This window comes from Dreissena polymorpha, chromosome 3 (genome assembly GCF_020536995.1).
Source record: "Dreissena polymorpha isolate Duluth1 chromosome 3, UMN_Dpol_1.0, whole genome shotgun sequence".
In the NCBI taxonomy this organism is placed as follows: domain Eukaryota; kingdom Metazoa; phylum Mollusca; class Bivalvia; order Myida; family Dreissenidae; genus Dreissena; species Dreissena polymorpha.
The window spans coordinates 146767458-146790648 of record NC_068357.1 but is presented as its reverse complement, the minus strand read 5'-3'; the positions used below and the strand labels follow the sequence as shown (position 1 = coordinate 146790648).

At 37.0% G+C, this 23191-nt stretch overlaps 2 protein-coding genes across 5 annotated transcripts in view; one reads left to right on the top strand and one right to left on the bottom strand.

The window, feature by feature from the left end:
• The window catches only part of LOC127871881 (unconventional myosin-VIIa-like), a 132622-nt gene extending 129616 nt beyond the window's left edge, over nt 1-3006 (bottom strand). For all 4 annotated transcript variants that reach the window (XM_052415138.1, XM_052415140.1, XM_052415139.1 and 1 more), the window contains exons 1-2: nt 2858-3006; nt 1226-1332 (exon numbers count right to left, since the gene is read on the bottom strand). In XM_052415138.1, coding sequence (XP_052271098.1) covers nt 1226-1332; nt 2858-2897 — 147 coding nt within the window. In that variant the 5' untranslated portion in view covers nt 2898-3006. The remainder of the gene's footprint in view (nt 1-1225; nt 1333-2857) is intronic.
• A 253-nt stretch (nt 3007-3259) lies between these two features.
• On the top strand, nt 3260-22800 carry LOC127871813 (uncharacterized). The gene is made up of 7 exons (XM_052415015.1): nt 3260-3503; nt 9895-13032; nt 14200-14334; nt 15150-15243; nt 16973-17091; nt 18177-20685; nt 21325-22800. The coding sequence occupies exons 1-7, from the start codon at nt 3360-3362 to the stop codon at nt 21405-21407; spliced, it is 6222 nt and encodes a 2073-aa protein (XP_052270975.1). The 5' UTR covers nt 3260-3359; the 3' UTR covers nt 21408-22800.
• The last annotated feature ends 391 nt before the right edge of the window (nt 22801-23191 follow it).

Below are 23191 nucleotides of genomic sequence, written 5' to 3'. Positions count from 1 at the left end.
GTCACATTAACACTGCTCAACAGTTGACATGATAAACACTTAGACCTAACTTAGCCAGTGACTGATGTGGTTAAATTGGTGTTGAAATAGATCAAACCAGTGTTATATAGTAGTATGAGCTTCACATATAAACATATGAAAATTAACCACATGTTTATCCTAGGGCACAAAAACGAGACTATACCAAGCATTCAAATGAAAATATCAGTAACATTATGGGTGCAACTGTTAACACTATAAAACAAAGGTATTAAAATTGTCTAAATGTTATTGTAACATTAATGTGACATTTGTCATATCTTTAATAAGTATAGTAGAAAATGGAATAATTTGGGGGGGAAAAATCAAATTTTTTTTAATTGCTCATACTAAGAAGACAATATTAGAAACTCCTTATGGAACTTATAATTTACACTTGAGATAAATTGCATGTGTTATGGTAAATACAATTTGTATTTAATTATAAATATAAATGGAATCTATGCAGTGATTTTTTTTGCTTTAATTTGTTACAGCCTGTGCCTTTTGAATTGGGAAAATTAGCGCGATAAACCGTGAAATTGGGAAAAATAGCGCGATAAACCATGAAATTGGGAAAAATTAAGCATTATAAATAGGATTATAAGTATCAGAAGTGATATTGTTTTTAAGTGCATGTTCAGGGAGTTTTCTAGAAAAGGAGTCTGGTCAAATAGGGATTTTTTTAATCAATAAAAGTGGCAAGTTTGGGAATGATTTATGGACAAAAATGACTAAATTCAAGTTATATATTTTGGAAGATGTTTAAAATATAAAGTTGAGACCTAAATTTATGAAATCATAATTAAGTTATATGAGACTTTTTTCTAAAAAAATAAAAAATAAAAAAAAAATTATTTTTTTTTTTTTTGGAAGTTGGGCTTTTTTGGGGAAATTTTGGTCTGATTTTTGGGAAAAAACGTATATTTTTGCGATTGGGAAGCAGCCGAAAATCGGCTGTAAATTTGAGCAAAAAAAATCACTGCTATGCATTAATGAACTGATTCATGTAGGCATGATGGCAAGAACTGTGTGCGGCTGTCAAATTATACTAGCAATATTTAAAAAAAAATGATTATTTTTAATAGCACATGGTGCTTAAAAATAAAAAACAACTCTTAAGTTGACTCAAATAAAAGTGTTTAACAATAAAAAAAAATTAAGTTGACTCAAATAAAAAAAGGTCATCTTAAACAAACAAGGATACATAGATCTGGTCCTTTTTATATCTGGTCCGTAGATTTTCATTGATCCCTCTTTCATCGATATCACTGATGACGATCATATCAGGAACTCCATCTGAGGGCCGACATCCTGCAATGTCATTGCAATTGTGATAAAATGATCTGGATTCTGATATAATGCATATGAGATGTAATTTGTAGTTGGAATCAGCCGTGGAAAAGGGTTCACTGATTTAATGAACTGTTTATAAACCTCATCATCATTACCATCATTGTCGTTCATTGTAACCAGTGCATCATGATCATCATGATCAACATGATCAACATCACTTATATCATCATAAGTGTATGATTATTGTTTTAACCATCATCAGCAGCAGCAACTACACAATCATCTGTTTCAAGCATGGTTATGGTCATTTAACAGGTGTTACAAGGAACTAAGATGTAGATGTTACTCATTATAATTATACCATTTAATTGATTCATAAATTATTAGTCCATGATCTTTTTCATTACATAATTCCTGGACAGTTCTAGCAAAACAAATGGCTGCTTCTTTTAAGAACTGAGCTTCATGAACAACAGTTCATGAGTTCAAGCAAATGTTCATAAACAGCTCATGAACTCATAACAATAGTCATGAACAAACATGGCCATTTCCTGTGAATGAATTGTTCATTAAAGTTGTGCACGGACCAGTGTGTTTATACAGGATTGATGCAGTGCTTACAGATTTTAATTGAGAGAGACTTAAACGTCACAAGATGTGGCTTTATGAAAATTCTTCATATTGGAAGGGGAGCCAAACCATACATTTTTTAAACAAAACATACGAAATATCTTTCTTAATATTTGAATAGATGGCAAATCTTTTGATAGTTGTCAACTTGTTAGTATGTGAATATTTTATTTTGAAGACAATCTATACTGATCATATACTCTATACCCAGAAGACAAAATAAATTGTAGCAGTATATTTCAGTGTATTTTTGTATTTAAAGTAGATCTAGACATTATTTTCCAATAAGCATAAACCATAACCAGTTCAAAACTGTTCACAGTTCAGGATGATAACAGTTAGAAATACTAAACAATGTTAAAAGAATATCATTGTAATAAGTTATTATAGTGCTTGCCTAATCTAACGAGAACATAATTGTAAATCACTGTAAATAGCAATTGCTAGCATAATCTGAAGTATAGATTATCAACATTTTCTTCAATGTTATGGCAGGGGAAATAGAAAAATCCATACCATCAACTCTGTAAGAAGGCATGATCCAGTATTTGTTGGTATTTAGATCTATATCACTTATCAGTTGCTAATCATAAATGTAATTATCAGTTTTAATTAATTATTTTATAAATAAGAAGACACTATAAATAATAAAGTTATATGTACTCATAATAATATTGAAAAAAAATGCTATAAGACTCATCCTAAACTGCAAAAAAAGTAATGTGTGTGTATTGCTTTTATTAAGTGACAGTTTTCGGGGCCCACAATCTGCACGTGTCCAACTGTCGAAAAATAGGCACGTGCCCTACTTTTTAACACCAAAAAGCGGCACAAAGAATACATTCGAACTGACCGGTACTGATTTTTTGGTTAAATAAAAATAAAGCTGAAATAAATTTTAATCACAAATTACCCGTTGATGCCAGCTCCGGTCTTCCCATAACAGACGACATGGTAATTTGTCCAATTAATAATCCATTTTAGAAAGAAACACAACGATTTAAACCATTACTAAAAGCAACAATGACCATTCTGTCAGAATGTGTACACTCACAATGACTCACAGCTGACTGGTGGAGTTGGTTGTAACCACGCCTCCGTTTTGCATATTCAATGTCGTAAATATTGTTCCATTTATGTATTGATAAGTAAGTGTGAAAAAGGTATAAAGCGCTTTAAGAATATGATGTTATGTTTACTGAATGCTGTGTATACTATAATCATCAGTAATTTATTTTGCGATATCAAAATGTGCGGGTAGTTTTGATTACCTGCCCCTGTCACTTTGTACTAAAATATTGTAGTACGACGGGAACCAGAATAATGTGCGGGCAGGAATAGTCGTAAAGCAGTCAAAATGTCGCCGATTTGCAAACGCGAAATTTAGGAAAACATCGACAAAATAACGCTATAACATGGCATTTTCTCATCGAGCAAAGGGCCGGGGTAGAGGCCGAGGTGTTGGGGAAGTTGCTTTCGCGGCAAGAAGCGGACACGGAGAAAGCGAAGGCGAGGCCCACGACGGATATGAACACGAAAGAGAAACTGCTCGTGGGCAGGTTGTTATCTTCAGTATTATCATAATTCGACAAGTTATATAATGATTGATTCTTGATGGTAATATTGATAGAATTTATCCTATATGCACATGAAAATACTGAAATTAAAGTGGGATTTACAGATTTTATGATCGGGATTACCAAATATAATAAATGCTTGTGTTGTTCTTGAAAGCCCTGAGCTTTTATATGTCTATAAAATCGAGTTCAATCAACCTATTACATTGTAACAAACAAAATTCCTGTTAAAAACGACATCAATGTGCGAGTCATTTGTGGAAAAATATGAAAAAAGAGAAATATAATAACCATAATTCAAACCAAAAGCCTAAGTTTTGAATTGAGGATTCGATCTAAATTATGTTCCGGAGTTAGTTTATGAATGACTATTGGTTTATTAGACACCATTCTCGCAGATGATTCCAGAGATAGTCCATAGCGTATTTATTTATTCCAGATACTGTGCATTGTCCATTGAAAAAACTTACACATTGAAATGAATCATTGACGTATTTCAAACTATGGATTAATACACTATGCAACCCGTGATTTTTGCATACAACTCTCATCACCGCCATCAATGCAACGTGACAAATCCAGGTGATTCCAAGCAACAAGAAAATTTGTGTGATGTCTTGGTGAATCCACGGGACCGTCGCGCAATGTATCTCACTGTTAGGCAATCAGTGCGAATCACCTCAAACTGCCGTCCTTCACCTTTTTTTCGCGATTTGCGTTGACCAGGCCTTTTCCCCCTATGCCACGGGTTGAAATTTCGACCCCATTCCCAATGCAAATATAAAAATAAATAAAAAAATATTTTTTATTAATCAGGGATTTTTTTCCTTTGGGACCTGCCGAAAATCAGCCCTTTCCCCTCAGATTTTTTTTTCCCCTCAGCAGGTAAATTTTCCCCCAGACTTTTTTTTAACTTTAAATGCATAAGTTAACCTGATCCAGTGTAGAAAATATAACATATTGCATAATTAAATTATCTGTTGCCTTGATTTTGTTTTAAAAACAGCAAAATATGTTGAATTGATTATTTAAGACTTTCCTTATTTCCCCCAAAATCCGGCGTTTCGTGTCATTTTTTCCCCCAAAATCCGGCATTTTGCGCGATTTTTTTCCCCTCAAAAAAGGCCAGGCCCTTTCCCCAAAATCAGATAAAAATCCCTGTTAATTTTAATATACACGTTAACCTGATCCAGTGTAGAAAATAGAACAATATTGCATAAGTAAATTATCTGTTGCCTTGAATTTTTTTTAAAAACTAAAATATGTTAAATTGATTATTTAAGACTTTCCTTATTTCCTCAAAATCCGGCGTTTCGCACAATTTGTTTCCCCTAAAAAAAGGCCAGGCCCTTTCCCCAAAATCACAAAAAAAAAAACATTTATCACACATGTTCACAATATTTTGTAAAATTGTAATAATATGTTATAAAATAGTCGTTATTTACCAGTTAACGGCTTCTTTATTTTTCACAATTGAGCCAGTTTTGCGATTATTTTTTTTCCCAAAATGGGTTTTTTCATGACGAAAAATTCCCAAAATTCTAGTGGGGCGTTTTCCCAAAATGGAGCGGAAAAGGCCTGTTGACGGTTAATAAAAAAATAGCCTAACCGAAGAAGTCGGAAACATGGGAATAGAAAATATGCATTCAGCAAACTAGGATACACTGTAAATAAACAAAATAATAAATATTTAGCCCATTAGGAATTGGCAAAAAATGACTTAGCAAACTGGAAATTTGAAATTAGGCAATCTGGTACAAAGATGGCGACGATCACAGCTTCATGGCTTTATCCGCCCGTTTAACCGATTTTAATCGCTTAGAGGTAAGACGACCTTCAACAGCTAATTGGTGTTTAATTAACATGTATTCCCTAGCAGAGCAGTATGTGTAAAGAAAATAAATGAAATAATCCAGACTATTTATTTACATGGTAACACAGTGTAACTGTCAACAAATATTCACTTTCATTTTTATACGTTATCAGAAAGTCCATGGGAAGATGTTTTTACATGGCTGCGTATTACACAATAAAACATTTTTTTGTGCATGATCGTACTGCATTCAATCTAAATTTGAATTTGCTTGTCCAATGAAAGCTGTGTCCCATAATACACTGGACTCTTGGCAGGTCTAAAAAATGGGATTAACATATGGTTGTGTTTATGAAATTCTTAAACATAGTTATCGTCATAAATGTTAAAGTTTTTTTTTTGCGTAAGTGATGTTTTATTATATTGGATAATCGGATAAATGTGGATATTAGAAAAGCGGTATGTTTAAAGTTATCGATAAGATTAGGTTTATATGCATGAATTTGTCATTTTTGTGAATCGCCGATATCCACTGCGATAACGGCAGATCGCAGCGAATCTCCATTAAATTGCGAGCATCACAGCGAAGATTATATTGCTTTCGCGCGGCGGCGGAGTGATGAATCACGTGAAATCTCTGTGATTTTCCACTAAAAAATCAAACTGTCCACTGTGACTTCACGTAGTGTATCAAAATTATACAAGCACATTTTATCATATAAGTTGTTTTAATTTGCACATTAGCGATATATTTATTATCTTTTTGTGTTTATTTATGCAAGAAAATAGTTTTATTTTGGCAAATATTACATATAAGTTAAAGTTCCTTATATTACAATATAACTTTCCATGAAAAATGCTGTTATCAGTTGCAACTGTCATCGACTCGGGTAGCAGTGGTGTAGTGGACATGGACTTTGTGTCCGCGATCGGGAGGTCATGGATTCGATCCCAGTTGTGGGGGCGTTCTTTAGATGTTCCCCATAGACACCAAGTACTGGTTCTATTCCCAGGAAACGGACTCTAGAGCGTTTTGAATAAGCCTTAGGCTTTCTATGCAATAGAGCTTAAATAAATAGTGTTAAACATACTCTCAGGGACCTGGAGGGTGATTAGCTTGGAGTTGGCTTAGTGCAACTAAAGGCTTGGGGGGCTAGGACTTTTCACTTTTTATGCCCCCCTTCGAAGAAGAGGGGGTATATTTCTTTGCTCATGTCGGTCGGTCTGTCGGTCCGTCCACCAGGTGGTTGTCAGACAATAACTCAAGAACGCTTGGGCCTAGGATCATGAAACTTCATAGGTACATTGATCATGACTCGCAGATGACCCCTAATGATTTTGAGGTCACTAGGTCAAAGGTCAAGGTCACGGTGACCCGAAATAGTAAAATGGTTTTTATCCCCACGCTTTTTGAAAAAAAGGTGGGGATATTGTGGTTATCTCCGCCGTCTGTCCGTCTGTCTGTCTGTCCGTCCGTCCTGGCCACTATCTCCTCCTACACTAAAAGCACTAGAACCTTGAAACTTACACACATGGTAGCTATTAGCATATGTGCGACCCTGCACTATTTGGAATTTTGATCTGACCCCTGGGTCAAAAGTTATAGCGGTTGGGGTGGGGCCGCGTCAGAAATTATCACTCATTTTTTTAGGTTATTTTACATTTACTTCTTTATTTCTACACCGATTCACTTCAAATTGATACTGGACCTCTCTTATGACAATACGGTCAATCTCAACCATGCATGGCCCCATTCCCAACCCTGGGGCGCCCCGCCCACATAGGCCACACCCACCAAAAATTTCCATTTACTATAATTTTTTCATTTCTACACGGATTCACTTCAAATTGATACTGAACTTCTCTTATGACATTAGGGTCAATCTCAACTATGCATGGCCCCATAACCAACCCTGGGGCCCCGCCCACATAGACCACACCCACCCAAAATTGCCTTTACTATAATTTCTTCATTTCTACACCGATTCACTTCAAATTGATACTGAACCTCTCTTATGACAATACGGTCAATCTCAACTATGCATGGCCCCATTACCAACCCTGGGGCCCCGCCCACACAGACCACACCCGCCCAAAATTGCCTTTTACTATAATTTCTTCATTTCTACACCGATTCACTTCAAATTGATACTGAACTTCTCTTATGACAATACGGTCAATCTCAACTATGCATGGCACAATTACCAACCCTGGGGCGCCCTGCCCACATATGTCACACCCACCCAAAATTGCCTTTTACTATAACTTCTTCATTTCTACACCAATTCACTTCTAATTGATGATGAACTTCTCTTATGACAATACGGTCAATCTCAGCTATGCATGGCCCCATTACCAACCCTGGGGAACACCTAGGTCAAACATTCGGCGTGGGGATACGCGTCGGCCTCTGCCGCGCCATTTCTAGTTGAATGATAACTCAAGAACGCATACGCCTAGGATCATGAAACTTCATGGGTAGATTGATCATGACTCGCAGATGACCCCTATTGATTTTTTGGTCACTAGGTCAAAGGTCAAGGTCACGGTGACCCGAAATAGTAAAATGGTTTCCGGATGATAACTCAAGAATGCATACGCCTAGGATCATGAAACTTCATGGGTAGATTAATCATGACTCGCAGATGACCCCTATTGATTTTGAGGTCACTAGGTCAAAGGTCAAGGTCACAGTGACCCGAAATAGTAAAATGGTTTTCGGATGATAACTCAAGAACGCATATGCCTAGGATCATGAAACTTCACAGGTAGATTGATCATGACTCGCAGATGACCCCTATTGATTTTGAGGTCAAAGGTCAAGGTCACAGTGACCCGAAATAGTAAAATGATTTTCGGATGATAACTCAAGAACGCTTTTGTCTAGGATCATGACACTTCATAGGTACATTGATCGTGACTCACAGATGACCCTATTGATTTTCAGGTCACTAGGTCAAAGGTCAAGGTCACAGTGACAAAAACGTATTCACACAATGGCACAAAAAATTCTCGTTTCCGCTTGGCGTCTTGTGTTTATCATATTCATACTTGGCTTTTCTCTTCTTTTCCGACGCCGGACTGATTTTATCATTGGTCTGATTAGCGTCATGGCTAGACGTTGAAGTGGTTTTATTATATAAAAATCGAATGCAGGTCGTTAGAACATGACTGTATGCAGCCATTTGCAATGTACGAAAAGTGTTATCATAAAATTCTTATGTGTGATTGGCTGTTGCTATACACATGTGTGCTGGTTTCTCTATTAAAACAGGGACATAGGTCCCTGATTAAAATTGTTTTCTTATGCGTGATTGGCTGTTGCTATATATACTCGTGGACTGGTTTACCACATTAAATAATTATTATCGGAAAATAACATACCTCCAGTAAAAAAGTGTGCTAGTCCGCAGATTAATCATAAGCTATTTATATAAACTTCGTTTTTTATTTTCGAAAAATATTGAAGTTTCGTTCTCGAAACAAATTTTACCACGGAAATTTTACTTGTCCCCGGACAAGCCAGCTTTCAAAAACTGCTTGCCCGGAAGGGTAAATTGACGACTCGGACAACTCGAACAGCATATTTCAGAACCCCTGTGTCAACAGTAAATGTGGTCATTCCCGATCAGTTAACTCTGCACATGTATTAGCTTCTGTATGCACTATGCAGAGCATTGCTCAGCCTGTGGCCAATATTTTGTTTTTCTGATCATGATGAGGGTTTTTCACTTGTTTTACTGAAAGTGGCAAAGCAAATTAATGTGTGTCTTCAAAAGCATAAATGTTGTGGTGTTACTAACGATCATCAATTTAAACAATGCCCTTAAATGAAACAACTGGTAAATGAACTTGTCAAATAGTTATGTATGCATGTTATACGGGAATTCCCCAATCCAGCGACTCACTTTATATATTTACTTATGTAAAATTACCCAATCCCACCATTCCTTTATGTTTACTTATGTAGTATTGGCTGACATTGTATTAATGAAATTCTTCAACACATTTTAAACATGATGTCCCAATATATACAGTTTTGATGTTAGTACCAATATATTTATACACAGCAAAGCACACTCCACCAAAGAGTATAGTACATCAGTGTTCATTTTTGACCCACCTTTGTGGAATACTTCGATTCTTTTTTTTTTAAAGGCAATCATAATGCTGAAAAAATGTTTGTAAACAGAAAATCTTATATATATTGGTTGCTTTTGAAATGGTCAAATGACCCATCGATTTTCTGGCTAATTTGCGATTATTTCTATCCTGAATGAACACTGCTTCCCTCTGAACACTGAATAACTGGTTCACATGTTTCAATATATTATATAGGTGTTTTTATTGAATTAGATCTCAAGTTCAGATGTTTGAGAGTGAGTTTATGTTATTTTACAATATATTGTATTCAGGAGCATAAAAAGGTTTGTTCAATCAAATTCTTTTAAAATAAAAATTTGTTTGATTAATTTTGATTGTTTCTATGTTGTTCTTACATTGTAAATGCAGTTTTGATGTAATCACAAATAAAAATCATAACACACGTGTCTGTTTTAGGGTCCTCAAGAATTGCGTATAACTGTCGGGAATGACAAGTTTAGAGACAGACATGAACATACTGAAAGGCAAGCATTGCATAGAGAAGCTATGCACAGAGATGAGGAACAGTATAGGCGGGAGGCAGACCTTTATGGTGGCAGAGGGGAAAGGGAGTATAGAGACTACAGGCACTCTAGCTCTTATGACAGGGACCCATACAGACGACCTGAAGAGAGAGACTACGGTGATCGACGAGGCCTTGGAGCAGAGCATGGCAATGTGCCAGCCAGGGAAGCTTTGCCACCGGCACCTCAACAAAGACAAGAGCATTTGTTTCCGGCCGCTTCTGCCTCGCCAACACACTCAGTAGGGTCAGCAGCCTCTGGACACACAAGTAGGCCTGGGCCATTGAAATCAATCCTGAAAAAGAAGAATGAGCCTTCGCCCACGGAGAGGGCACCACCAAAAGTGTCAGGGCTGCCAGGAATGGCAAATTATATTGATGATATAGAGGATGAAGATCGGTTTCTGTATGGAGATGATGAAAGAAAGGAGACCTCTCCAAGACATGCCGGAAGAGCTCCCCCTGCTAGTGCCTCTTCTAACATTCTCTCAGCTGCACACAACTGGCAGCCTTCTGGGCCTCAGAGACCAGCAGAAGAGTCCAGGTATGGCAGCAGCCATAGGCAGTATGCTGACCATGATCAGTACCCTCCGCATTCACATCAGCAGGTACAACAACCTCCTGCTGCAAGTGAGTCAGGTGGTGACCTTTGGAGCATGCTTGCGAAAAGCGTCCAGGCTGTTCAACAGCAACAGCAGGTGGCTCCAGCAGCTTATGGTGCACCCCAAACCCAGCAATATGGCCTTCCACCTCAACAAGTACAGCAACAGCAAGTACAGCAACAGCAAGTGCAGCAACCAGTGCAACAAATTGCAGCTCTACAGGCTCCAGGGCATGACCCCACTATTGAAAACATATTGAAATCAATTGGATTCGACTTTGAAATGTCCAAGAGAATGCAAGAGAAGGCTAAACATGCAACTGGAGAAGCTCCTCCAAAAGAGCACAGGCCTGCAGATCCTGAATACGGCATAAATGAAAATGCATCATTTATTGGAAGTGGAATGTCACATGAAGACATGCGCTCTCAGCTGAAACCTGCAGCTCTGGATCACAAGAGAAGGGAATCAAAACAGGAAGCTGGCAAAAGACTGGAGAGAGGTTGTTCACCTGTAAGTGATGATGGTGAACCGCCAGCTCCAATGTTCAATTTGCCACCAATAACAATCAAACGACGTTCAAATGTTGAGAGAAGAAGCCCTGACTGGGACAAGAGAGTGGAAAGGAGGAGCAGTAGAAGTCCTGAGAGTGGACGCGGTGAAAGTCCTCATTGGAATAGAAGTGTTTCAAGTCACCCAACTAGAAGATCCCCAAGTCCGCCTCATCATAGGTCATCACTCTCAAGAAGTCCAGAGAGAAGAATCTATGTGGCAGAAAAACGTTCACCTAGTCCTGCCGTAAGGCAGTCCATTACCAAGCGTCAGTCTCCAAGCCCAGCAGTTCGTTCCAAGAGTCCCATTATTACAAGGACCATTAACTTAGATGGATTATTACCAAAATTTAAACGCAAGTTTAGTGTTAGTCCAGATAGAAGAAGTAGAAGCCCAAGACCTAGAAGTCCTGTTGCAAGACCACGCAGTCGCTCCAGAAGTCCGGTTGGAAGACGCCATAGTCGTAGCAGGAGCCCTAGAATGAGGCAGCGTAGTAGGAGCAGGACACCAAGAGGGTCTAGGAGGCGCAGTAGAAGTACAAGTAGAGGAAGAAAACGAGGTCACAGTAGAAGTCGAAGTAGGAGCAGGGATAGGAAATACAGACGCAGTTCTAGTAGGGATAGATATAGAAGACCAAGCGGTCACATGGCAAGAAGTGGAAGTCGTGAAAGATTTCATAGAGGAGGAAGAAGAGGACTGTCAGGTTCACCTATTTCTTCTGATTCTGACTCAGATCCTGATGCACCAGCCAATAAAGAATACTTTTCTGCCCCCCTGAGGCTGAACAGAGATAACTATGGGAAAGTTGGGTATGAGAGGTCACCACAAGTGCACCCACCAGAAGGCCCTCCTCCCTTTTCAGGTCCCCCACCAACAGGACCTCCACCAGGCATGTTTATGGGGCCGGGATATCCTCCTCCTAGCATGCCACCACCCGGATTCCCCTATGGAATACCAGTGCCACCCGGAATGCCACCTCCCGGTTTTCCTACTTATATACCTCCTCCAGTTTCTTATAGTATGCCACCACCTATGAGTGCCCCTGGGCCAATGATGTCACAACCACCCCCAGATCTGGCACCCCCAGGAACCATGCCTTTAGAAATGCCTTTGACCATACCAGCAAGACATAGTACAGCAGAAAACCGAATGGGATCTCCAATACCTGTCGAGAGGAACTTCAGGAAAAGATCTCGGTCACGATCTAGCAGCTGGGGAAGAGAAAAGGCCAGAAGAATGTCCAGATCCCGAAGCCCTGATAAAGGCAGAGGTCGAAGGTCACGATCCAGAAGTCAGGATAGGAGCAGAGAGAGGCGAAAGTCTAGATCAAGAAGTGTAGATAGAAGCAGGCAAAGAAAGAGAAGCAGAAGTAAGGATAATGAACACGACAAGAAGACTGATAAAGTGAATGAGCTGAGTAAGACCGTTTCAGAAACCACATCTAAAGTGAATACAGAAGATAGGAAAATAAGTGAGTCACCAAAAGAGTCCCATGTTGATTCAACAAGTAAAGATGATGCTAAGAGAGTTTCAGATAGTTCTGAGTCTGAAAAAGAAAAGGCAAAGATCCTCAGAGAAAAAGCTAGTTATGATAGTGAAATAAAAGCACTTGAAATAGAATATGAAAATTTGAAGAGGCAAGAGGTAGCTCTGAAGAAGAAACAGGGAAGCAGTAGCAGACCAGATCCTATTCTTGTAGAAAACAATAAACTGCTAAATGAAATCAAGAAAGAATTGGGAAAACTGAAGTCCAAACGTCAAGATCTTGTATCTAAATATGGAAAAATTCTAGCTCCAGAGCCAGTTGTTAAAAGAGAAATTAAAATTACACCAAAGGCTGGAGGGGAACAGAAAGCAACACCAAAAAAAGTGAAAGAAGAGGTAAAATCAAATGTTTTATTTACTTATATATGTAGGTGACTCTTTTCCATTTCCAGTAGAATCCGTCACTTCCAGGGTCAGAATTTCCCATGATTTTCTTCATCATAGGATCTGTTTCCATTTATCTATTAAATAAATATCAGAACTTTCCATTTTCAAGAGCATTTGATTTTGAATTCCCCCATTTTTATGCCCCCCTTCGAAGAAGAGGGGGTATATTGCTTTGCTCATGTCGGTCTGTCGGTCGGTCTGTCTGTCCGTCCACCAGGTGGTTGTCAGACGATAACTCAAGAACGCTTGGGCCTAGGATCATGAAACTTCATAGGTACATTGATCATGACTCGCAGATGACCCCTATTGATTTTGAGGTCACTAGGTCAAAGGTCAAGGTCACGGTGACCCAAAATAGTAAAATGGTTTCCGGATGATAACTCAAGAACGCTTAGGTCTAGGATGATGAAACTTGATAGGTAGATTGATCATGACTTGCAGATGACCCCTATTGATTTTGAGGTCACTAGGTCAAAGGTCAAGGTCACAGTGACCTGAAATAGTAAAATGGTTTCCGGATGAAAACTCAAGAACGCTTAGGCCTAGGATCATGAAACTTGATAGGTAGATTGATCATGACTCGCAGATGACCCCTATTGATTTTCAGGTCACTAGGTCAAAGGTCAAGGTCACGATGACCCGAAATAGTAAAATGGTTTCCGGATGATAACTGAAGAACGCTTATTCCTAGGATCATGACACTTGATAGGTAGAATGATCATGACTCGCAGATGACCCCTATTGATTTTCAGGTCACTAGGTCAAAGGTCACGGTGACCCGAAATAGTAAAATGGTGTCCGGATGATAACTCAAGAATGCTTATGGCTAGGATCATGAAACTTCATAGGTACATTGATCATGACTGGCAGATGACCCCTATTGATTTTCAGGTCTTTAGGTCAAAGGTCAAGGTCACAGTGACAAAAAACATATTCACACAATGGCTCTCACTACAACGGAGAGCCCATATGGGGGGCATGCATGTTTTATTGTATTAGTCTCCAATTTCCAGTATCATACATGTGTAATTTGAATTTCCCGTTTTTCCAATTTTCTCAATCATAAGATTTTCCAATTATTTCCCATTTCCAATCTCAAAAACTTACCATTTCCAGTTCAAGGTAGAGAAGGGCAAGCTAATGAAGCACTACTTTGTGGATAATGGGGACCACTGGTGCAGGAGCTGTAAAACTCTTTGCCTGAACCTTCACGACTTTGTGCAGCATGTCTACAGTTCGAAACACAAAAAGGTTGGTATTGTAAAAAAAGTCCCAGTGAAAGTCCCAATAGCCTTTCTAGCCAAAGGTCAGGGAACTTAAAACTATAACTGGCCAATTTTTTTTTCTTACAAGTCAACTGCAGATAGGGATATGGACATTTTACTCTCCCTTGGGGCATGTATTTAGGAAATGAAAGCTGGACGGATGCAGTTTTTCTTGGCTTGTATGAGGCATTACAGACATTGGAGAATTGTTCAAGTCCAGTTTTCTATCCTATATCTTTAGCAGAACTTGCATTTACGGAGTAGGATGAATGTTTATGCCCCCGGATTGAACGATCAGGGGTATATTGTTTTTGGCCAGTCTGTCATTTTATGTGTGTGTCTGTCACTTAACTTTAACCTTGGTCATAACTTTTGCAATATTGAAGATAGAAACTTGATATTTGGCACGCATGTGTATCTCATGGGGCCACACATTTTGAGTGGTGAAAGGTCAAGGTCATCCTTAAAGGTCAAAGGTCAAATATATGGCTTCAAACTGGCGCAATAGGGGGCATTGTGTTTCTGACAAACACATCTCTTGTTTTATTAATTATTCTGGATTATTTTGGTTACTAGTATATGACACTGGATTCTCTGACTTACACAATTACATTTTTCCTGTTTTGTTGTGAATGGTGTGAAGTGACAAGAGAAAAGGCATGTTGATATGTTAATGAGTTGATCATGACACCAATGTATCTGATTTAGAAATGTCAAGTAGATACAACAGTTTCACTCTCACCTCTTGAAGTATGTAAATGCTAAAAACAAGCATTCTTCAAGCAGTTGTTTTGTTTGCAGACATTGATCCCAGATTACAGGCCCTGGAAGGATGGTTTCCAGCTCAGTGATGGTATGATTGTCAACAAAGCGGGCATCCAGGTACCAGTTCCAGGTAAGATCACACTACATTTTTTGTCTCATTCTATAGTCATTATTTGGTCATGTTCTCAATGGTATATTTGCTAAAATATAACATTATTTGCTCAAAAGGTGCGCAAAATGCTTATTGTGAGTTATTATGATTACCATATGTTCGTTGTATGTACATCGATGTGTATCTGCTTGTGATGTCAAAAATTGACATCTCGCCAACTGTCAATCGGGTTCTCATCTAAATATGCATCGACCAATCAGCGATAGATAAATCCTGCACGCCGGTTGCTTACGACCTGTCCACTATTTTCTAGATAAGCTGAACGCCTAGTTCTCATTTATTCAACGACTTTCGGTTATTTTGTTCGAAAAAACAGGAAATGAAATACTAGTATAAAGAAACGACGTAAATAAGGCTTAAGTAGCTCTGACAATCGGTAACCAGATAGATAAATTACAGGAATTTAATTAATACAATTTGGTCTTGACAAGTGTGAGTCCTAGCTTCAATGTGTAAAATTACCTAAATTACTAAAATCCACTTAATAAAAAAATGATTTATTTGAGAAACTGAAATTGTCATATAATCACTGTTAAGTATGAATTACATCACTTGTATATTTAAACCAATAGGGCATATTGGTACATGCATAACTTAAGGAAATCAATGTTATAAATCGCTTTTCATGTCAGAAACAAGTGAAAACTATATTATGTTACTATTTTAATAAAAACGTATCAAAGCCACCATTTTGTTGTTCTGCACTTTCAATAATAAGGATTTGTAAATGTCCCATTAACAATGTTTAATAAATAGCAATTATTAATAGAGCTTTTATACATTATAACATGGGTGATTACGGTACACACTTGGTGTCAGAAAGCATGTAAAATTTAAGCAAAATTCCTGTTATGGAGCGCTTTTCTTGTCAAATACATGTGGACAAAATGTTTTGTTCATATTTTTATTAATATGAACATGAGTAAATACCAGTCTAGAGGTGTTAATCTATTGCTAATACCACAAAAACATGTAGTAACAGGTTAGATTTCGGTAAGTGCGCAAGCGTTTGGGAGCCTGTTTAAAGTACCGAAATACCCGTTATACATAGCTAATATTCTTAATGAACTAATAATTTTTGCATTTGCATAATAAATTTATGACACAAACCCCTTTTACCAGTGTTATAACTTATATGGGGTGAAAAAAGTCCACGAAAATCATCCGGAATATTGTTTAATTAAGTGCAATCTATAGGCAAAGAAGCCACTTTGATGTTAGCTTGACTAGGTTTTCTAACCGCTAAGCCATGTGACTAAGTGGGCGCAGCGATCATCGTCCTGACTAGATGTAAATTACACTCACTTATGTGATTGCACTAATTAATAAATGAAGCGTTTAAATGCAGGTTTGTGGCATTTCCATGTTTCTTGTGGAAATCATCTGCAGTCTTTTAAATTGACACCATTGGCAATGCTCCCACTGGCTCAACATTTCTTTAGCCAAATTTATGGTTGAATACAGACTTCTTCTCATTTAATCTGTTTTACAGAGTTTTATGAAGAAAAAGTTATAGCCAAATGGAATTTTTTTTAGCCAAATGTTCTTTTTGGTAGCTATTTGCTAATTTGGCGAATGGCAGAGCAGGCCCTGATCGGGCGTTAATAGAAGAGAGCTTGTTGGTCAGTTTGTAATGATTGGTAAGACCAACTCAAATGTTTAACTCCATATGTATTTGTTTGTGCAGGCATTGAGTTCCTGATGCCGGTGTCCTCGTTCTACTGTCAGATCTGCAAGATCCTGCTTGCGGACAGCTCCTGTGCCGTGGACCACTTCCGCTGCGAGTCACACTATCTGGTCTACAAGGTAACACGGACAGGAAGTAAAGGAAGTTGGGCTTTGACACAGGGCCAATTTATATTTTGTAGCCTTGAAGGAATTCGTTACTTCTTTGCTTTGCTGCTGGTTACAAGGTCCATACCACTGTCATGGTAGTTAAATATGAACTGTTTTTTGTCTGTGAGTTATTGATGTTTATTTTTAAAATCATTGACTAATTATATGGAGGTTAGTGTTTAAACCTTCTACATCCAATATATAAATTGGGTAAAAGTGTACATAAAAATAAAAAGTAAGTTTCAGAAAACTGATTTTGTAACTGTTAATTTTAAGGAAAAATAATCAGGTATGTTAATTACATTTTTTTATTAGGGGTGTTATTTTCCATGAAACAGTTTGGGACATGTCATGTTAAATGAACTTATTACAGAAATGAACTTTGGTGTTTTATTGAGATGATAGTTAAATTATTTAAATCTCATTTCGTGTGAAACCTTAAATAGTTGAAAAAACATATTCAATATTATGTATAGTAAAAAAATGTTTCAATTTAAGTAAATAACATATATATATATATATATATATATATATATATATATATATATATATATATATATATATATATATATATATATATATATATATATATATTCAGCCATGTTTACATGTTGAATATCTTTGCAGGTTCCAGTTGTAAAATGTCGCTGTTTTGTAAGATAACCATATGTGAAAAATACATTATTTCATTGTTAATCTACATGCATACAATCTAAATTGCTTCAAAACAACATTTTCTTTTTTTTATGAAAATTTATTTTTAATATTGATATATTGAATCTACTTTATTTATGATCATTGGCTATTAAGTTTACATAAATTGCAATACAAATACTGTACATCTTGTTGCAATCAGTATATTTATATAAAAATTCAACTGGAGGTTTCTTTCTTACATTTACAATTTTATCATATGTGATGACTTATCATATAATATACACAGGTTAACCGTTAATATTTCTAGTCAAACAACAAATCAATATTCTTAATAAGCTCAGCATTGAAAGTAAAATAATTGTTAATGTTCCATATTTACTATACTCCTTTCGTTTCAGAAATACTGCAAAGATAACCCGTTTTACGAGCAAAAGTACAAGGAAGAAAAAGCTGCCTTCTTAGCTGGGAAAAACCTGACACCTGAAGAGAAGAAAGACTTGGAAGAGACGAAAAAAGTTCAAGCAGAACAATTCAAGAAGAGACAGGTACAGAAAAACAAGGAGGTTGATAACAGAGTGCGAGAAAACGAAAAAAAGTGGGAGAAGTCTGTAGAGGATTTGGATGATTCAAAGGAGGCAACATCCCCAACAGCCATCTCGAAAGAAAAAATAAAGCTAAGTTTGAAGAGCCAGAAGAGTGTAGATGAAGACCAGGAAAAGCCAGATGAAGTTCCAGAGGAGGACAATAGTAAAAATACTGAGGTCAAGGTTGAAAGTACATCAGAGGAAAAGAACAACGATAAAAAGACAGAGGATGGGGAAGATAAAAGCAAGATTAACTTTAATGTTACCTTGACTGGCAAAAATATAGTTGGCAAAGCCATCGCACCAAAGAAAAATCCATTACTCCCACCTTGGCAGCCAGTATCTAAAAAACCGGAGCAGGTTACAAAGCCAAATGAGACTGCGTCTGGTTTGGATTCTTTTCTGACTACTTCAACAGGTGATGGCAAAATACCTGTTGTTGGTGAAAAGAAGAAACTAAGTGCAAGAGATGTGCTTAAAGCATTTAGTGCACGAAAAGAGGAGGAACAAGCAGCTAAAGAAAGAAGAGAGTTGGAGAAAAAGCTAGAAGAAGAAGAAAAGAGAAAACAAAAGCAAAAAGAATTTGAGGACATGGTAGCTGCAGCGCAATTAGCACAAAAAGCTAAGGAGTTGATTGAAAAGGCAAAAGCAGATGAAGAGAAGAAAATGATGGGTATTGATCCTGAGTCTGAAGCCCCATTGGCAGAAATCAAACCGCCGCCACCACCTTCTCAGAATGTACCCCATCCTGAGCAGAAAACTCCTGCCAGTTTGACAGCAAGTGATGCTCAGAAAGTCTATCTGTCAGACCTGAACACTCCTGCAGGTTCAATCAATATTGACCTTGACTCAATTCCTATCCCTCTGCCTGTGCCACCACCACCACCACCACCGATACCACCTCCACCACCATTGCCAAAAGAGGACATTAACCATAAAGAGCAAACTGAAATGAAAGCTGGAGAAGACAAGGTAAACGTGGTGGATGGCTTTACAGCTCTTGTACCACCGGGCACAAAAGGCTTCATTGAAACATATGAGCTCATCCGACCAGAAGGTGAAAAGATGACAGGTATTTCAGTTGAACGTGAAATGCTGGATGAGTTTACACCCCTTGTACCACCTGGTACAGAAGGATACATTGAAACATATGAGTTATCTCAGCCATATGGTGAAAAGGTGACAGGTATTTCTATAGGAGGTGAAATTAAAGGCAATGGAACAATTCTATTAAATGATGATTCTGATGTTGAAGATGTTCAGATGGTTGATGCCTTTTCTGTTAATGAAGACACTGCAGTTTCTGATACTTGCAATGAAGTCAAAGCAAATGCTTATGATTCGGTCACGGTATCAGACAAAGAAGAAAATGGAAAAGAAGAAGCTGCTACTTTATTAAGAGCAAATGAAATTAATATGGAAAGTGAAGTATCAAAACTGACCAATGACAATGATACTGAAAACGGTCAGTGTATTAGTTTATTTGAAAACAATGATGCACAAGTTCATGCTAAAGACAAAACAATGAATGAAACATCAGATGAAACTGCTAAGCAGAGTATGGATCAACAAATGGCTTTGGAACTTGGTCTCCCTTGCACTACTGATGATATAAGTATGAATGTTGACATGGGCACTGAATTGGAATACCTGAAAGAGGAGAACATTCCAACCATTCAGGATATGGGTGAATCTTCGTTAGATTCATTTTTTATGGCTGGGGATATTCCTTTACCTGAACCCTTAAGAGAAAATTCTCCTGAAAAAAGGACCATAAAAGAAGAAAGTGAGCTTTCAAAGACATTAAGTGGAGATACCACAGCAGTGTTTCCAAATGATTCTGCAGAGAAAGAACCACCTGCAGATAATGCAGAAATTGCTACCAAACCAACAAACAAAGAACCAGTGGAACAGTCTTATGATGTTGCAAAAGAAGAGGAAGAGATGGAAATAAAGCCAAAGAAACAGACAGCCAAACGTGGCAGAGGTCGTGGAAGAGGGAGAGGTAGAGGCAGGGGTCGCGGTGCAAAGCTCAAGGCCACTGCTGGAAGGTCTACAAGGTCAACTGTGAAGGATGTGGAGTCTGATTCCGAAAATATAGACAGTGACATTGAAGTGATTAATCTTAAGCCTCATGATGTTGAGAGTGCTAGTTCTAACGATACTGTTGATACAAATAAAGAGTCTGAAAAGACCAATGTTGAATTTGATGTTGAATTAGATTCTCCTAATAAGAAAACTGTTCAGAGTCCACGTAAATCCAGACCCAGAGCTAGTAAAATTTTACACTGTGAAACTGCTGTTGCAGAAAAGGAAGACAAAGGTGAGTAGTTTTGTGCTACAATCATTTATATCAGTATTAAACCAGTGTTTCCGAATGTTGTTCATTTTGTTTACTCGCCAAACTGTGTGGCTTCTTACTCTAGCATGTTACATGCATATTATAATTTTAGGTCCATTTCTTTTAAATTTATTTATTGATTTTTGACATAATTTAAGCCTTTGAATATGTAAAATTAAGAACATTTCCCCAAGAAGAAAGTACATAATGTCAGTTCTTTTTTTGAAACTGGTTTTTACCATTACTGCTTTTGCATTGACCATTCCAAGGTTTTGACCTCTGATTTTTTCAGGTGGTGTGTTTTTTACGTACTTGTATGTCTTGTCTAGTACATTTATCTCACTGCTATGTAATTTGTTCCTTTCCATACATAAAGGAACACCTGGTGTAATAAATTTCTCCAATTGTGTACTTGAAGTTCTACTTTTAATGTATTCGAAAACTGTTGTATGTAAAACAATGAAGAACTTTTATAAATAAAATCCATATACATGTACTTTCAAAATGGATAAAAATTTATTAAATGGTTACTATTTTAAAGATAATATCTTGATAATTGAACAAAACCTTGAATGTTCAACAAAAGTTAGCAATACTTAAACCATGCATGTCTTCTTGAAGATGATGTCAGTGACACAAGCAGTGTCCACATGGGCAGCGATTTTGAGGTGGTGGACGAACTAGAGGACCAAGAGATGAGTTAGAAAGTTAAAAGAAGGAAGCATGAGTGATTTCATAATTATCGTTGATGTAAAAGGTTGATCGAGCTGTTTGGCCAATAGACAATGATTCTTCAGAGTGAAGTGCTAAGAAGACGCTATTATTGTGGAAGTTCCATGCCTAGCTGAGAGATGTGCTTTGGCTTTGTTATTTGTTTGACAACATTTTAAGAAGAAATTCCCAAAGAGATGATATTTCGAAACATTTTTAATGGAATGACCAGTACCATTTATCAGCGTGTAAAACATTATAATTACAGAATCACTCTATGTGTGTATGTAAATGACCTACACGTAACAGTGCGAGTTGTGCAGCTACTACGGCGATTTTCTTTATGCTTTATCTTGTGTTATTTGATTTTGTTAAGTGTTTTCACACAAGTGTAGAATAAAATTATGATTATGAAAATCATTATTGGTTATTAAATTAAATAAATCGTCCTTGTGTGGAAGGAATGGTGATTGAAAAAGTGAGACACGTCCATCAACGATTTAGGGATGTTCGGGTACTGTGAAATGAATGAAGATTGACCGCTGCATGATTTCTGGCTTTAACAAACTGAATGTTTTGGGATGAATGACTTCCTGAATGTGTTGTAAAGAAGATCGAAGCATTGTATTAACGAACGCTTATACTTGCAAGTTCCTTATTTACTTACCATAATAATGTGCTTTTGTTACATATTTTTGTATGTTTTGTATTTCATTTAAATGTGTTGTCTTCATCATGTTACCATGTTTTTTGGAGTTTTTATTGTATCCAGTTGTGTCATGGTTTTATTCACAGTTTGGAAAGAAAGTTTTGCTGTTTTTAAACGGATATAACCCTGTGCGTGAATGTACACGAAGTCACGGCACAGCAGTTCAAGTGTTGCCAAGAAAAGCATGCCATGATGGTGCTCTACCATTGAAGCGGGGACGAGAGGGAGAACCTAGACATAGAACATACTGAATGTGTGTCGAAAACTTCCTGATGTTATATTGGTTGTTGGTTAATGGTTTCTATGTTTTAAAATGAAATTTGTGTAAGTTGATAAAATTTTGTTTGCATGAGTTTATATTGTTTTCTTTCTTTCAGGCTAATATATAAAATGCAATAATCTGTATTTGTCAGTTTCGAAGTGTGTCAGGCAAGATTTTTCTGAAATTATTTTCTGTCTCGACTACTTAACATTTAATTTGAAAGCCGAAAATATATTTATTTTAACCATACAATAGTTAACTGTTTAAATATAAAATCGCCTTCAAATTAAGAAACTGAGAAATTACAAGAGCTTTTAAACTGGCGTTATCATATTAAAACAACAATTATTTCGAGCATTGTTCGTATAGCTTTTTTGTATGGATTTTAGTGATAAAATAAACAGATTAAAACGTGTGTTGTGTGTATAGCCATATTTATATCATCAAATCAAAAAGGGGACTTATTCACACTATTTTGTTCTCTGCAAATTAACTGCAAAATACTGGATTAACTGCAAAGTGTTAATTGTCTGGACGTGTCAATGGCACGTATAAATACAATAAATCCAATTGAAGCTACATGTAATATAATATGTTCAATTTGAAATAACAATAACCAATCATGCTACATACTGAGCCTTTTTAAAAGAGATGTTAATATACAGGTATTTTGTTATATAAGTTACGAGCAAGAAGCGGTAATAACTTTTATTAAGTTACATGTACATTGTAATCGTTGAGTATCTATAAACAATAGTATATTGATAATTTATTTTATGCTTTCCAGTGGTTTATAGAGAAATATC

Excerpts from the sequence above, each read along its gene's own strand:
- LOC127871813 (XM_052415015.1), top strand. The coding sequence starts at position 3,360 with ATGGCATTTTCTCATCGAGCAAAGGGCCGGGGTAGAGGCCGAGGTGTT. Across the intron at positions 3,504-9,894 it reads GAGAAACTGCTCGTGGGCAG|GGTCCTCAAGAATTGCGTAT; the intron begins GTTGTTATCTTC and ends TGTCTGTTTTAG. Across the intron at positions 20,686-21,324 it reads TGCAGAAAAGGAAGACAAAG|ATGATGTCAGTGACACAAGC; the intron begins GTGAGTAGTTTT and ends GTCTTCTTGAAG.